Raw genomic sequence first — 17129 nt, forward strand, 5'->3', positions numbered from 1 at the left:
TTTGCGAATGCTTTCTTCCTTCCCTGATTATAAGCTCTCCTTCCATATTTTGATTCTCTTTCATTTGTTTTATATTACAATGAAACGATATATAATAGAAGTATCTGAATCTTTCTTCTTTGATGAGTTTTTCATAAACCCTATTGTTTGAAAGAAATTAATTAAATACGATGATACAACTTAACGTAGTTTCATAATATATGTATTACATAAGTATATGAGGAAGTTTGAACGATAATTATCACGTAATTACATTTGAACATGGTGAAAACAAAGACTTTCCTCGCATAATTTTTTTAAATTCTACACTAAATTCACAATGGATGGATTCGTTCCATCGAATTTTTTAATTTTTATATGAAACAAGATTACGAAGAATACGATCTTGCGTATTTCATCTTACGTATCTTATTTTCCCATGAAATTTAAGACATCATTTGTAACATGTCATTGTTGTTCAAGAGAAGATGTAAAAATAGAAAGGTGTAAATAAAATGTTTAAAAAATGAATAATAAACCAGCGTGTTACTTTATACAGAAATAATCCTATTGATGTCGGTTTGATTAATTAATTAATTAAATTAATCGACTAATTAAAGCTAGATTAGACTTTTACCCTCGATATATTTTTTGAAATAAATGCGTGTAGAATGTATAAGAAGAATGTATAAAAATGTACACGCCATGTAGATACATGTGTATATGCTACTTATAATAATAATTATTGCAATCGTTAATACTGCAATTGTTGATCTATACATCAAAATATTAAAACAAGTCTAAACTATAAGATGTTTCAAACTGTTTTAGTCTATCATAGCTAATTTACTATGCTAATTTTAAAGTACTGTTCAAGATCTTATGGGCATATGGCTACTGACGTAATTTCGAAAGAAATATCTCTATTGGATTTAAAACTTACTTTCATTGATAAGCTACCAAATTAAATTACCTTGTACATACAATACGCTTTAATACCTCAAAATTCTAAATATGTACATTATCGATAAATAATATTGAACATCGAATCCAAAAATTTGTCTTCAAATACCATAGAACAACAGACAACCATATCTTTTTATTATTTCACTAAACATTTGCTTTCTATACAAAACTCTGCTGGAACAACAAAAATTACACATGTTCCTCACCAGGCAAAGCAAAGCACACCTGCAAACACTATCTGGGTCCGAAAAAATAAGCTACAACTTCATCAAGGTGAGAATAACAAAGCGAGACAGCGAGTAATGACGCCAATCGCAACAACACCTTCCTGCATTTACACAACTGCATAGTCCCTATGCTTGCCCTAACTATTTGTACAACTGCAACCCCCGGTATATAACTGGCGCGTGCCGGAAGAATCGGCATCAATCGGCAAAGTTCCGTCGACCATGCAGATCCCAGCGATTTTCGTCACGTGCCTGCTCACATGGGGCCTGGTGCACGCAAGTATCGAACTCAGTGCCCCCAAGCAGGAGTCTGCCCTCGCGGAGCAGCTCCTATTGAAGAACGTGGACACTAGCGCGAAGCGAAAGGAGAACGGCGCCCCGAAGCTCGGCGAGAGCACAGCTGCGGCTCTGGCTAGTACCAAGGCAACTGCAGCCGCAGAGGCTAAGGCATCCGCCAAAGTGAAAGCTTCTGCCTTGGCCCTCGCTGAGGCTTTCCTGCGTGCGTCGGCAGCGTCTGCTGCTGCTACGGCCAAAGCTGCTGCCGCTGTAAAAGAAGCAACGCAGGCACAGCTGCTGGCACAGGAGAAGGCTTTGATAGCGTTGAAAACTCAATCTGAGCAACAAGCTGCCTCTGCTCGCGCGGACGCCGCGGCTGCCGCAGCCGCATCCGCGCTAGAACGCGCCCAGGCCTCCTCCAGAGCGGCCACCATCGCCCAAGACGTTTCCAGCGATTTGGAGAAACGTGTCGCCACCTTAGCCGCCGCTGAATCAGGTGCCACCCTCAGAGCAGAACAATCCGCCGCGCAATCGAAATGGTCCGCCGCAGTGGCCGCCCAAACCGCCGCTGCTGCAGCCGCTACAGAAACAAAGGCCACCGCTTCCTCGGAAACCACCGCTGCCGCTACTAGTAAGGCCGCCGTGTTGGCCGCTGACGCTAGCAGCGCAGAAGCTGCCGCTGCAGCGGAGGCACAATCCGCTTCACGGATCGCAGGTGCAGCAGCCACCGAGGGATCTTCCAACTGGGCTAGCGCGAACTCGCAAACCGCACAACTGGAAGCTTCCGCCGCAGCGAAGGCCACCGCAGCCGCAGCTATCGGAGATGGAGCTGTTCTAGGACTTGGACGGGACGCTGGTGCCGCGGCTCAGTCAGCCGCTGAAGTTAAAGCCTTAGCTGAAGCTAGTGCCAGCTTAGATGCTTTAGACAAGGACAGGAAATGAAGGGATATCTGAAGGGGACAAGAGGAAGTCTTTCTTAGACGATTTTGAGAAATTTCTGATTGAGCACGATAGAAAATTATTTGAATATGATTACAGAACGACAGACGGAGTCGATAAAAATTAAGAGTAACATTGTCGAAGTGAGCTTACCTACGTGATAATAAAGGTCCACTGTTTTAGCAAATATGTATTTTCTTGATGATTTTCGTTGTCTTCCTTTTCTCCAATCCTTTGTGATAGATGGATCTCCCATAGAATCTTTCGTGAGATTGCTGAGTTGAAGTCATGCCTGGCTTGGCTTTAAGATGCTGGATGTCGGCGACGGTAGAGCAGCCTGCGATTTCTAGTATATGAAAGTTTAAACAATTAATAAATGTCTTCTTATAATCTTGTATATTTGATAAATGTTTCTAACGTAGAATACGAAAAAATAGCTTGTATTTTGAACATGTAATACACATGTGTGTGTACAATTCGACTACATATAAATATACATTAAATACAGATATCTTGGATCAGGCCAGTTTGCATTAAATTGATCTAGATTAAAACAACAAGTATTTACTATTAATAAATTAGTAAATAACACTTACTAAATATATGAGTATAAATTATCACAAAAATATGCAAACTTTAATTAACTTATTTAAATTTATGTACATTAAAACCGGTGTCTAATTACTTAATCATGCACGGCTACATTGGTCGATAAATATTGGATTATCGAATACAACTGAATAATTATGCGAAACGAAATAGTGATTGTTTAATGCATACATTGGAAAGCAGATAAGAGATTAGCTTATCTTTTATAGCACCTATAGTATTTAATAATTACGTGAAGCATGTTATTTTAATCGAATATATTTGTAGACTATGAATGTAATAAATAAATTTACTTTAATTTGCCTTTGCCTTCCTCAATTGCCTTCTTTGCAACTTTTTATTTTGCTGTCACTACTTTCGTCTCTAAATATTGAGAAATATAAGCTACACTAAAAATATTTAAATGTCCAAATTGCAGCAGCAAATAATAATAGTGAAATCACAACTGATTTAAACATTTGTGCCACAGGATTCGATGAAATATTGGAACACTGAATCATTAAATGATAGGCTTGAGAAAGTAGCAAATAAGAAAATAATATTTCGAATTAATGGAGAATACTAAGCACTCAGCATAGACGCGGTGAATATCCAGAATCACTTTTAATTAAGAGAAAGCACGAATACATCTTGAAAAGGTGAAATGCATGCTATCTTAGTAAAAGTGTTCAATGTCAATAACGACATTTGCATTCTATGTTAAAAGCAACATTTCACGCTAGAAGATATAAACATGTATATAATATTTTTTATAAATTTAAATGTGACGAATACTTGAAGCAGAATAATTGAAATACCGATAAAATTCCCAAACGTTTGTTTTTCTCTCAAAACACGGGTTCCAAAAGCAATTACTTTACTTTTGGGTCGGTACAATTGAAATAATAAATGTTCGCCGCCAAAATCTTGCAATAATTCGAACAATACCGAACCAGCCCGGAAAGGAAACAAACGCTATATTTCAGACTCGAATCCACCTAAATAAACTCTGGTTCGACCAATAATGATATCGACGAGAAAAGATAAAGAAATATTTAGAAACCCATGAAACAACATTTCGCGTAATAACAACGATGTTTTCACAATTGCCAATGGCCGTATAAAACAGGCAAATCGTGTCCCAATCGGCATCAATCTTGCGAAGCAGCCTCGAAGATGAAGATTCCATCGATACTCGCGGTGTCCCTGCTGGTTTGGGGTCTGGCCAGCGCAAGCAAACCACTCATTGCCAATGCGCAAGTAGGAAAGGTCAAGACCGAAACGTCATCGTCCTCAGAAATCGAGACGTTGGTGTCAGGAAGCCAGACATTGGTGTCAGGAAGTGAGACATTGGCTTCGGAAAGCGAGGCATTGGCGTCAGAAAGCGAGGCATTGACGTCAGAAACCGAGATAGCGAGCTTGACAACTGCCACGAAGGACGAGCTCATACTAAAGGGCGAACCTATCCTTGGAAAGAAACTAGGAACCGGGGCGTCTGAAGTAGCGGCGGCCTCTGGCGAGGCTATCGCAACTTCCCTTGGCGCGGGACAAGCTGCAGCAGAGGCACAAGCCGCCGCCGCTGCGCAAGCAAAATCAGCAGCGGCAGCTGCCGCGAATGCAGGTGAATCCACCAACAGTGCTGCTGCGTTGGTTGCTGCAGCAGCAGCAGCACAAGGAAAAGCGGCTGCCGCCGCAGCAATCGCGACGAAGGCTAGCTTAGAGGCCGCAGAGGCTGCTGAGGAAGCTGAGTCGGCCGTGGCCTCTGCCAGGGCCGCCTCCGGAAAGGCGGAAACGCTCGCATCGACCGCCGCTGCTGCGAATGCCCGTGCTGCTCTCCAAGCGGAAAAATCGAACGAGCTAGCGCAAGCTGAGGCTGCAGCCGCCGCCGAAGCCCAGGCTAAAGCCGCCGCTGCTGCCAAGGCAACACAACTCGCCCTTAAAGTTGCCGAAATTGCGGTGAAAACGGAAGCAGATGCAGCAGCTGCCGCCGTTGCGGCCGCAAAAGCCAGAGCAGTCGCAGAAGCAGCCGCAGCTCGTGCGACCGCAGTGAACGCCATTGCTGAGGCGGAAGAAGAAGCCTCGGCACAAGCGGAGAGCGCCGCTGGTGTAGCACAAGCAGCCGCCTCCGCTGCTGCGGAAGCACAAGCTTCTGCATCTGCCGCTGCGGCGACTTCAGAGGCATCCGCCGAAGCTGGTGCATGGGCAGGAGAGCTTAAGTTACCTCCGTTGGCACGTCTTTCCCCATTGAAGAAGGAAAACACCGAAGAATGGTCAGTGAAGTAAGTAGGGACGAGGTACTCGAAGAGATCTAGCTAAGGACGGCAATATAGGAACATTTCCGCAGAAGAGGTTCAACATCTTCAAGCAGAGTATATTCTAGAATAGAGCAGAAGCAAAGGAGATGATTAGAGACACCAGTTTAGTAAATGCGAATCGAAATTGTACGGATGACATTATTAAATTGTTCTAGCAAATGAGCAAAAATTTCACTCTTCTTCCTGGCATATACCTGTTTCTTTGTTCCTTGCCTCACCGTCGTTAGGGATCCATGATAGCGTAGAAGTTAATAATTCGTCAAACGTATGTTAGAACAACCTCGTGGAATCCCTGTAATGTTATTTATAATATCAACATTATCAAAAATTATTCTCAAGGAATGGTTGAACGTCGTGTATTTCGATATAAGTCTGAACACGTACCTGTTTACAGAAATGACATTCATGATATAAGACAGGATCTCTAACGCTTGAAATACCACGAACTTGTTCCGAGATCGGTGATTCAGAAGGTTACAGTCTCTTCACTCGGAAGAACGATGCCACTAGGCAACTTTCCCTTTCTTCTTTACTTTCCTCCGTGATATCGCGCGATTTTACTTTGCGATCACTTTTCATAATTTCAGCTCGTTAATTATGCATAACAGAATGATAAAACGCGATTGCGCGGTTAATAAATTTATTGTACACCGAGCAGGTTCGTGGTAACTGGCGAACGTTAAAGAAACGGTATTATCAGCTCCACTTTTTTAAAGTTCGATCGTAATTTCTATATTGCGTACGGTTGTTACGTAAACGCTATTAACCATAAGGTACCTAGACCCGATTAGCTTCCTACTTGTTGGCTCAAATGGCCCGGAAGAAACTCTCTATGGCCCGTTATTATTGTTTTCTTACGCGACAGTAGTGCTCTCGAGAGAACGCCGCTTCTTTAATTGGCCACAAGATACTGTAATGAAACAGCGAAAGTTGGTTAAAAAGAATATAGTTTAACAGACACGAAACATCGCCGTCGAAATTTCTGCATCAACCCTACGAAACGGGCACGCGTGCATCCTAATCGCTTGGCAATTACCATCGAGTAAGTATATGCGATACGCTTTTACAAGTTTTTATAATGGCAAACTCGTGATGTGGTAAGCGATGTTTTGTGAAAGATTCGACTGTTTCAGCCTCTAAGAGAGCGCATCGTGCGTGGTAGAACGACGAAACCGGCGAACGAAAGGAGAACGGGTTAGCCCCAGCCTCTTTTCCTCGAATACAATGACGATTTCGCGACACGTGACCCGATCACGAACAAGTTGTTAGTCCCCTTTGTTCGACGTTGTAAAATTGATGCTCACTGAACTGAATATAATATACTTTGTCACGAATTTGGATTCATATAAACTTTTACTTCGATTTGTACCTTATGCTAAAATTACGATAGAAAACTTGAATCAAATATCCATAGAGCGCTAATTAATACATTAGCTATCGACGATCTGTTGAAAGTACAATTGGTTACAGATGTATTCTGCCAACTTTTAGTAACGTTCGTTAAACTAATTATTCTTAGTATATTACATCGTTATTTCTTCATAATATTTATGCCAGTGAAAGACTTAACTAATATAGCGCGTATCTTTATTAAATCTTTATTCTCCTATGGAGATATCAATCGTATAGATGCACTAATTAAGAGATCACGAATACTTTTGGGACTCTCTCCTAATTAATCGAATCAAGAATACTTTGATCACCACTAATGAATGAATGAAAATAGCGGCCCAAGAAGCTTGGTATAACAAAATCAAAGAGGAAACGAGGAAAAAAAGGATGAAAGATCCGTAAACCAAATGGTAACCCACTTTGTCATATGTATCGCTCTCAAGTGGAATACATTGGTTGTGGATTTGATTCGATTTACATATTTCGATGGTGTGAGAGCAAAGTATATATGTATATTATCGTACACTTCATGTACCGATTAGGTGTATACATGCGCGTCCGTCGTCAAGGAACGAGGAGCTCACACGATCGAGCATCGGGGGACGCGAACGATTCTTTGGTGACTGGTGGTTCAAGAGGTGAGAGACTATAAATGTTTGGTGGGGACGACAGGACCCCGCCCCATGAACAGCTATAAAATGCCGGTACGAGAATCGGACCCAACCAGTCTTAATCAGAGTACACGAAGATCCTTTTTTTCCTTTCCTCTTCAGAGGTACGCTGGGTCTGCTCTCTCCTTCCTCTCTCTCTGTCCGTGTCATCGTCGAGATCATGAAGCTCGTCCCGGTCCTGTTGCTTGTCGCAGCGATCGTTTTCGCCGCCGAGGAGAAGAAGGAGGAAGAACGTCCTAAAACGTTTAGAAGACTCATACCTGCTGACGTTCTTCGCGGTAAGTTCTATTTTTCTGAGGGCTATTTTTCTTTCTTTCTTCATGAACGTTTCTGGAATTTGAAAGGTTTATGTAGTTCCTTGCAATATGTATATCTCTCGCGCACATAGAAATATGAAATAATATCGTGGTACCAATGTCTAATGTTTTTTGTCAGGCGTTTAGGAAAGCCTGGTAAATGGATTTGGTCGCCAATTCTAACGAAGCTAATTAAACTATGCCAGATACTGAAAGATAGTTCTAAAACTTTTAAAAATATTTAAATGGTGATTAAGCAATGTAGGTAGAATTTTTTATAATGAATCTCATGAAACATAACATATTTCTGTATATCTGTTGTTCCAAAACTACAGCAAGCTGCGCCATACTGTGAAGGTAAAACATTTTTTACGAAACGTCACAATTTAAAGTAGTTTAGAATCTAAAGTATACCAAAACTATTACATGTTTGCCGTTACAATTTTAATAAAAATTGTAGAAAAAGAATACTATCCACGATAATTTTGTCAAATCAATCGATTTTACTCGAATAAATTCTTTTCCCCTTTTTCCTTTGCATTAACAACATCCAATCGTGCTACCACAAACAGTATTATTCTTACCTAGAAACGTATGTCAGGATGATGGTGTGGCGGTTCTTTGAAACGGCAGACGTGACCCGGTACATGCGTGACACGAAAGTAGAACGATTTTTATCATTTTGCCAAAACTGAAATCACTTAGAAAATACTTTTAAAAAACACACACACATTCATAACGTATGCCTAAGAATCGGTATTACTTTTGAAGAGCAAACTGATCAGCAGAGAAAATCGAAAACCGCGTAAACGTATCTTGTTAATTGTTCGACATTTTCTCCATCCTTTGCCTCGGATCGTCAGTCGTTCGACTTGAAAACCATTCCCAGAATTGCAAATGAAGCGACCATACCAACGAGTTTACAGAAATGGGCATAAATCACAGTTTCATTTGATAATTCCTGCTTCTTCGACTTTCCATTCGCGATAGAGGAATCAGGTCCTTGAAACCACGCTCTTTTCACCCTACCATTGTCGTTACCATCTTGTCCTCTCGCATTATTCACCATGCCGTGACATGTTTGCAACAATACAAATAAAGGCGGATAGATGTATGTTTTCCCTCGTTTAAAAAAATAAGAAAAAGATAGATCGAGAAGATAAGCGTTTTCATAGGTTTGTAGATCCACAGTTATGTGACAATTTAGGTGAATAACGTACTTACACGAACAGAAGAATAGGAAACAATAACAAGACCATCATCGCGTGAAAGTCTTCGTACTGCGAAGACTCGTTTCTTCTTCTTCGATCGATCCCGCAACCTGCCCTCCAGCCTTTTCTTTATATGGGATATACGTGTTCGGATAAGCTTCGACTTCACCTACCGTTCACCGTAAGATACCTTCTACAAAAACTACTTTCCACGTTTTAATCTCTTAAGAGAATAATGTTATCTTTTTATAATTAAGTGTCATTCTATTTACCGCAGCAAAGTCAGTTTTTCGCGTATCGAGTCCATGAGGTGCGAATTGTAATTCTTCAAAGGTAAAAACATTAGTAGCGTATAGCTAGGCAAACATAAAACATACATAAACACAACGACGTTTCAAGAACACAGTATCCATACAAATCGAATAGGAAGCAAGTTGGCGACTTTTATCACACAGAAATCTTCCGTGAAGTCGTGAGTCTGGACCATTTATCGACGGTAATCGTTAACGATGCAGAACATAGTCCTTGATTCTCCTCGTTTGTTGATCGTTCCAATAATCTATAATTAGAGATCGTTGAGAAGGATCTAAGAACAATCTGGAGATAGCGTCTTGCTGATTCACAGACTGTGGCCTGGTTACTCCGTATTTTTCGCTCCAGACCTAGATTCCGATGAATAATCGAATTGCTGATGAGTTGCTAGCGGCGAATGCTGAACATGGTGTCGTCGTAGGTACGTTTATGTACGATGTCTTGAACGTCATTTACGCATTGAGAACATTTATTTTATTCAATCCTATCGAAACAAAGATAATGAAATTAGGTAAAATTATGAAATTTTCAGTAGAAGACAGCTAGACGATTGTTTACTCCGTTCCATAATCACATTCTACGCACGATTGGTTTGCCAATAGGTATACAGAGTGACACGAAAATAATGCGAACGAAAATTTGTAATCTGTAAAAAAAGATAAGACAAATATGAGATACATTTTTACCATTACTTTATGAATTTTTTGAAACATGCGATACAATAAATATTGTACTTTTCGTGAACAGGAGAGCCTTTACAAAGCTTTATAAATTGCTTTACAAAACTTATGCACGAATTAAATATTATTATGCATGAAAAAATGAATACATCGAAATATAAAAAACGAGAAATATGTCTATTTAAGTGCAGGTGAGCGTGTTCCCATTGAAGTTAAGTTTTACACAGTCACGAACATTGGTTCGAGTGTACCCGTTTTGAAACAGGATGATTACAGAAAGTAGGTCTTGGGTTGGGTCATCGGCGACGAAAGCGGGGCCAGAATGAAAATTCGTAAGAAAGAGGCTGATTGCACTCTGTTGTTCCCCTTAGCTTCGCGACTTTCCAACCGGGAGATCGTTACCCTTCGATTATTCTCTCGATGTGCAATTCGTGATCGTGGCCTGTGACGAGTGACTAATTTTCTAAACGCGACATGCATCATTGATTAACCATACAATAGATAACGTGTTATTTCTCGAGAATATCGCGTGTTTATTGAAATGTCGGATCGCAGATTTATTGATCGGACAACCAAGCGACAGGAGCTATGATTATCTCTATCTCAAGTTTCTACTTAATTAGCGTTATTGAAATTGACAAGCTATTATGTTATATACTATTATAAACTAATATATGCGAGAATACTACATTATGAGCACAATAAAACGTGCTTAGATTTAAATAATTATTAAGTAAAATTGTTAAGTAATTTCATTTCAAGATGACAAATACTTAATTAGTTAGATCTTAACACGTTTCATATCATTAGTTTTCTCTAACTATACACACCATGTAAAGTTCTCTAAGTAAACATTTTAATACATCTGGTACGTTGATCTTTTCGCTCATCTATCTTACTTGAGTATAACGAAGAACATATTTGTCCGTTCAATGAAAGTTCTATTTCTATCTGGAATATCATGGGTCACTGATGATCCACGAGCCATGAAAAGCGTTAACAGACGGAAACGTAGCCAACCGCGACGAAAAAAACAAAGTGAGTGAACGTAACGTTACTCCTACGAGCATGAAAGTCGACCCTTGCAGACAGATGAATCTTTAATGTCGGTGAAAGTCTAAGAATGTCCACTATAAATCATTCTTTATACCTCTTCCTTAAATGGCTCGCTTTAAAAGTGACGAGGCCAGAGCTCTTTCCATGAAAATTACAAATTAATTTGCACTGTGTTTGTATGTTATAACTCCTTCCAGATCAATACATTCAACTCAGTGATGGCGATAAAAAGTCTACGATTTTTACCAATTTACCGGTCGAAATTGTTGCCTTTTACCATGTGAATGGCGTCAGATTAAAGTTTTTCCGTAGCCAGCAATTTTACAATGTTATTAACAAAATTGCACAGCAAACCATGAAGTCGACTTCATCATCCCTTTCTCTTTTCGAGTTACTTTTCTCGGTTAGCGTATGAATAGCACGCTTCTCTTTCCTTCGAATCTGCAATCCTGCTATTAATTAGCGTAAATCACATTCAATAACATTTTTTAAGATCACGTATGTTCCATATAGAAAGGAAAGTGAAACTGCTCACATACTCACTTTATTTTCGCAACAATTGTACTGTTTGCAGTTGTACACATGTATACGGAATTTGAAATTCACGTTGCAATGATGATTCTGGATTCCATATTGGTTATCGCCCATCAATTGAATCATTAAGAATTAAATTTTATATTTAGCTTTACTTTCAAATAAATCAATGTCATTACGATGAATTGGAAATTATGAGCTTTATTATATGATTATAATTTTGCTAAGCACTTAATTCCCTGTATGAAGTTTGCATGAAAGATGGATTATGGTGTTTAAAAGTATTAGAAGGAAAAACCTTGTATCTGTATCTCATCGATATCGAACCAAAATGTTCCTCGATTTGGAATATTCCATTGAACATCCGATCATTTAGAATAAAGGCTCCCGAATCACTTTCTTATGATTCAGGTGACTTGCAAGAACTGGTGTCGTATACCACGGCACTTTTAGCGTTGGCGTAAACGCCCATCGTTTTATGCCTTCGACGTATCGAAACTGGCATTGAGGAAACGGTAACAGACACGTCATTATTCAAATAAATCTTATTCCTAGAAGGTAACAAGCGACTCATGTTTGAGTGACATACTTGTTATTTTTTTAGACATTGCGTCTTCCTTTCATAATTAATTAGACATTCATATTGCGTAATGTTTAAAAAGTCGAGTCATTAAAAAGTAAAGAACGCTAAATAGCTTTTGAATAATTTTTTCGAATAAAGTTTTCTTTTATTTCTGCCATTATCGTCCCTTCTATAGATCTGAAATACACAAATATCAATGCACAAATACGTGAGGAACGAGTTATACTTTACCCCCTAAGTGACAGATACTTCAGTAATTTTTTAATCGTTTTAAACAATTTTTATCTTAATTTTTCAACTTGTACATTATGTTAAAGTTCTCGATGTATTACGTTATCTTGCCAAGCGATAAAAGCTTTCTATTCAATCATCTTCTAATCATTTCAAGCGATTCACTTTCCTTGTTAAATCCAGGGAACTCTATAATAGAAAAAAGAAAGAAGTAAAAAAGTATGGCAATTGGCTTAGTCAGAGTTTGCGATAATTACACAAGTGGTAACACGGCGTGACAGTGAAAGTATTTCTCCTTGAAGTTTCTAGCCCGATCGGCACCAATGAAACTCCTCTGTCATCTATCTACGATCGATCGAGACGCATTATAATAGAATACCGTGCGTGTGTGTGTCTGTATAAACTTAGAAGGCGCGACGAGACGTTAAAAATGGCTTAATGTTAGAAAGTAATGAAACCTTTCACAGGTGTGCGTGTAATCAGATAATGCAGCACGTCCACGCATCGTGCGCGGTACCGATGCATTCTGTCGAAGAATCACAACCTGTACAAGTCGTTGCTCTTATAGAATGAGATTTTACTTTTACGTCACAGTTGGTGAAAATCCGCTGATGATTCATTTGGAATTCAAAACATCTTGAAGAAATTATATAAATATAATAAATATAAAAAATTTTTTACTGCAATTATATAGATTTGCTCCTTTTTAAAAAAAACCATGTTGAATGCCATGTATATTTTTTTCTTCTAATTTTTTTTTTTAGGAATCGCGGAAATAATTTGATATTTGATAAGGATATTTACTATAGACCACGATTAATCGCTTCTTGTTTTTTTACTTGCTAAAAAATCCAGTTCTAAATACGCAATACCTTCCGGGTAGAAGATTCCGGTTATTCCTAGTAAATTAAACGATATGGATTCCTTTCTCCACAAAGAAAGGCTACCATTTGCTACGTTTTATTGCATAAAAGACTGTACCGTTACGTAATCAAATCTAGTGTTCTAGTTAATACAACATATCAATCCGATATCTTCTTTATGTAATATATTTTATGTAATTCAGAAACTTGTATTCCGTAAAAATATTAGCGATTGTCTAGTTGTTACGATATTCGATTACTCGTTCAATTACTTATGATATAACATTATAACAAACTATAGAGAATTAGAAAGAATTTAATTTCATGCACAAATTTTATACGAATGTTATAATAACATTTTGATAAGAATTATCAAATTCGAAACTTTAATTTCTTACTGCCAAAGATTAATTTTGTGATATAAATTATATAGTTCCATCTAACTCTTTTTTTTTTTAGATTTCCCCGGTATGTGCTTCGCCTCAACAAGATGCGCTACCATCGAACCAACGAAATCCTGGGATTTGACACCATTCTGCGGCCGTTCCACTTGCGTGCCAGCCGACGATAACTCTGGTCGCCTCTTCGAACTCGTTGAAGACTGTGGACCGCTGCCGAAGGCTAACCCGAAATGCAAACTGTCAGACAAAACTAACAAGACTGCCACGTTCCCAGACTGCTGTCCCATTTTCGAATGCGAAGAAGGAGCGAAACTCGAATATCCGGAAATTCCGACTTTGCCTCCACCCACGGAAATCGTAGAGACCGAGAAAACCCCGGAAGCGACTCCGGCGAAGGCTTAAATTTTTAATTTAAAAAAAATTTCAAAGAAACGAAAAAAATGCAGGTCGTGACTTTCGTAAACTACAATAAATTGAACGGTCGATTAAAAGGTAGAAGTCGAAGATCTGTTATCGTATTCTGAGATAACTGTTTTTAATAACTGAAACAGGAAAAAATAATTTTAGTTGAGATTTTTTGTCGAAAAGAACGGTAACGTCTTTACTTAAAGCAAAAAGAATATGTATTACTTTTAACGTCGCGCATCGATACCCGTTGTTTCATCACGAGAAGGCGGTTTACTGCAACATCCTGTTACCCTTCAACGCAATTCGACTTAACTTAATGCGAGACCCAAATTATATACTGTATATAATTCAGGAGTTAACTCGAAGAACTTATCAAAAAATAGCAAAACATACATAGCTTAGATAAAAGTAAGCGTATTGTTAACATTATCATTGATAAACGATGGTGTACAAGTAATATCAGTGTTTCGGAATCTGTTCGAAAATATTGAGTTTCTTCAGTCTCCTAGTCCTGGAAGTCGAGACTTAGATGCTCCTATAGCCGTTTTGTTATTCCCTTCTCCAAACAATAATTGTCACATAGGAAATTAATTCTTTCTTTTTCTCCAAAAGTAGAAAGTCTTGCGTATGTAATGTAAAAACATGTGTGACTGTAATTATATGTGATTAAATTAATACTTATTTAATTCAATACTACATACACTGTGTACTTTTTATCCCATACTTCCGACAATAGTGAATACAATATACCGTAACTACTTTCCTAATATAAATTAATGTGCATAATATTTGTTTGATTTTTAAATTTTTTAAGAAAAAAATTGTTTTACCAAGTGTTTGGGAAATCTTTATCTTATTATCATTATGTCCGGGAAGAATAAATAGTATTTAAGTTGATCTTGTAATTGTTCTATAAACATAACTAATAGAATTTTAATTAAAGAAATATGAAAAAGCAGCTGTAATAAATAAATTTTAAATTATATACGCTAAATTACTGTACTTACATTAAAAACAAAGCAATACTGAGAAATTAAAAAATTTCTACCTTTTTATTATCATTATTTCTATACATAGTTGGAGAGAGCTTTGAATATAGACACAAATTGAAAATTAAACAGTATAGTTCATTACTTGTTTTTAATATCACCATATAGAATTGTAGTTATAAAATAAGCATTGGTTATTTAATTGGAACAGAAAATCGTTCATTTTATCTGACTTTAGTACGCTATCTTTAATGTTGGTATCTTAGAAGATTTCATTTTATTATTATATATGTTGGCAGCCTGGAAAGATTGTTCCAGCGAAATTCGCTGTTTAACCAAATTTAATGGACGTGAGACTTGAGTGAGTACGAACGTGAACTGATTAGAATAAACGTAGAAATTTGAGAGGCTGTGTGATATATAAAATTTTTCTAATAGCTTACAACGAAAATGAGTGAACTCGTGTGGGGAATAAAAAATGGTGATTTGGAGCAAGTGCGGGATATCGTTGAGAAAAAGGCAAATATATGAAACGTTAAATCATCTTTTTCTTCTATTGCTTTTTGATTGCCGCTACTCAGAAACGTCATAAAAAGATATCGCTTTATGATGTTTAATATAGAATTCATAGAATTTTATATAGTTCAAAACATATAAAAAAATACTAATTACCCGATTAAACTAATAGTTGTAAAGATCATTCATATTTCCTTTTCAAATTAGTTATACACTTTTTTTTACAAGTGAACATATATTAAATTGTCTAAATATATTCCTGTTGGTAGAATATTGATGTCAATCAAATGATTGATGGAAGGACACCCCTACATTATGCAGCTGATTATGGCCAAAGTGAAGTAGTCAGATATCTTTTGGAAAAGGGTGCAAATGCAAATGTAAATGTATATAAATATTAGATAATATGCGTGAGATTGAAACATGAAAATATTCAAAATTTATTTATCTTTCTTTTTACTAAGCATTGTACATAATATTTTATTAGTTTTACTTGAAATATAAGAGATGAACATTAGAGAAATTATACTAAAAATGAATCGTATTACAATCATTTAAGCAAAATGTATTCACTTACAGGTAACAGATAAACATGGAATAACAGCATTATTAGCAGCAATTTGGGAAGGACATACAAATTGTGTAAAATTACTATTAGAAAAAGGAGCTAGAGCAGATGGATTGACACCAAATGGAACAAATTATTTAGATGCTGCTGAAAAGGATGAGATCAAAGAATTGCTTAAATTCCACTAGCACAAAGCCAAACAAATCATGAAGCAATAATTTTGTTATTTTAGTATTTTAATGTTCCTCATAGGAGTATCATCATTGCTTTGTCTTGATTTTCTGCATATGACTAGGCTATCATATTTATACACTTTAAATTAAAAAACAAAAACATATAGGTACACACATGTAGTTTTATAATAATATATTGCACATCTGGAGCATATAATCATGAACTCATATTCTTTTATATGGTTACTCTTAGAGATTTAAACTATATATAGTTTCAGCTTTAAAATATTATATCATACAGATTGTTTTGCAAACTAACAATAGAAACAAATTTATTTTTAAAGCATGTAACATTATATAGCAAGAGATATTTTGATACATTTATAAGAAGCAGCATCGTGTTTTAAATATTTGTTATTAATTTACAAATATTACAAATTTCTTTTATACATTTTTTTACAACTACCTACTAACTAAAACAGCTTTTTGTGACAAAAAGTTATAGTATATATTGAAATATTTGAATGCTTGAATTAAGATACTACATAATTTAATTCAGTTTCAAGAATGATATGTATAAATTATAGAAAAGAAAATTAAAGAGCTATCTTTATGGTACTAACTATCTAACATGTCTTAAGAAGTTTTAAAGGTGTATAATAATCAAAAATAATAAACCAGTGCATCATTGTTATGTATATCATTGTATTTTATTAAACCTGTATTTATCATTTATTTATTACTCAACATATTATTGCTTACAGTATATTAATATAACATATATTAGTAGAAAATAAAATATATATGCAATTAAATAATAAAAATAAAATATAAATAATATATATATTAAAACGTTTTATATACCAAAATTTATTTGTCAAATGTCAATTGTTAAAAATACAAATTGTATCTATTATAGTTATAAAATATATATTTTTGCTAATATCTTATTTTT

General features: G+C 36.8%; 3 protein-coding genes across 4 annotated transcripts; all 3 read left to right on the forward strand.

Annotated features, from left to right (window-relative positions):
• The first annotated feature begins 1198 nt into the window (after positions 1-1198).
• Positions 1199-7011, forward strand: LOC117241809 (uncharacterized abhydrolase domain-containing protein DDB_G0269086-like). Its single transcript, XM_033507950.1, has 3 exons — positions 1199-2385; positions 4069-5254; positions 5320-7011. Exons 1-3 carry the CDS (start codon positions 1395-1397, stop codon positions 5378-5380), a joined length of 2238 nt encoding a protein of 745 aa, XP_033363841.1. The 5' UTR covers positions 1199-1394; the 3' UTR covers positions 5381-7011.
• A 373-nt stretch (positions 7012-7384) lies between these two features.
• Positions 7385-14624, forward strand: LOC117241701. Its single transcript, XM_033507704.1, has 2 exons — positions 7385-7631; positions 13579-14624. The coding sequence occupies exons 1-2, from the start codon at positions 7514-7516 to the stop codon at positions 13920-13922; spliced, it is 462 nt and encodes a 153-aa protein (XP_033363595.1). The 5' UTR covers positions 7385-7513; the 3' UTR covers positions 13923-14624.
• Positions 14625-15190: 566 nt separating this feature from the next.
• On the forward strand, positions 15191-16872 carry LOC117241785 (myotrophin-like). 2 transcript variants are annotated; one of them, XM_033507895.1, is made up of 4 exons: positions 15191-15278; positions 15356-15436; positions 15703-15813; positions 16013-16872. In XM_033507895.1, exons 2-4 carry the CDS (start codon positions 15368-15370, stop codon positions 16187-16189), a joined length of 357 nt encoding a protein of 118 aa, XP_033363786.1. In that variant the 5' UTR covers positions 15191-15278; positions 15356-15367; the 3' UTR covers positions 16190-16872. The 2 variants fall into 2 exon arrangements, with proteins under 2 accessions (XP_033363786.1, XP_033363785.1); XM_033507894.1 differs by having other exon boundaries at positions 15239-15436.
• Positions 16873-17129: the final 257 nt, after the last annotated feature.

This window comes from Bombus vosnesenskii, unplaced genomic scaffold (assembly GCF_011952255.1).
Source record: "Bombus vosnesenskii isolate JDL3184/JDL3185 unplaced genomic scaffold, Bvos_JDL3184-5_v1.1 scf7180000016261, whole genome shotgun sequence".
NCBI lineage: Eukaryota > Metazoa > Arthropoda > Insecta > Hymenoptera > Apidae > Bombus > Bombus vosnesenskii.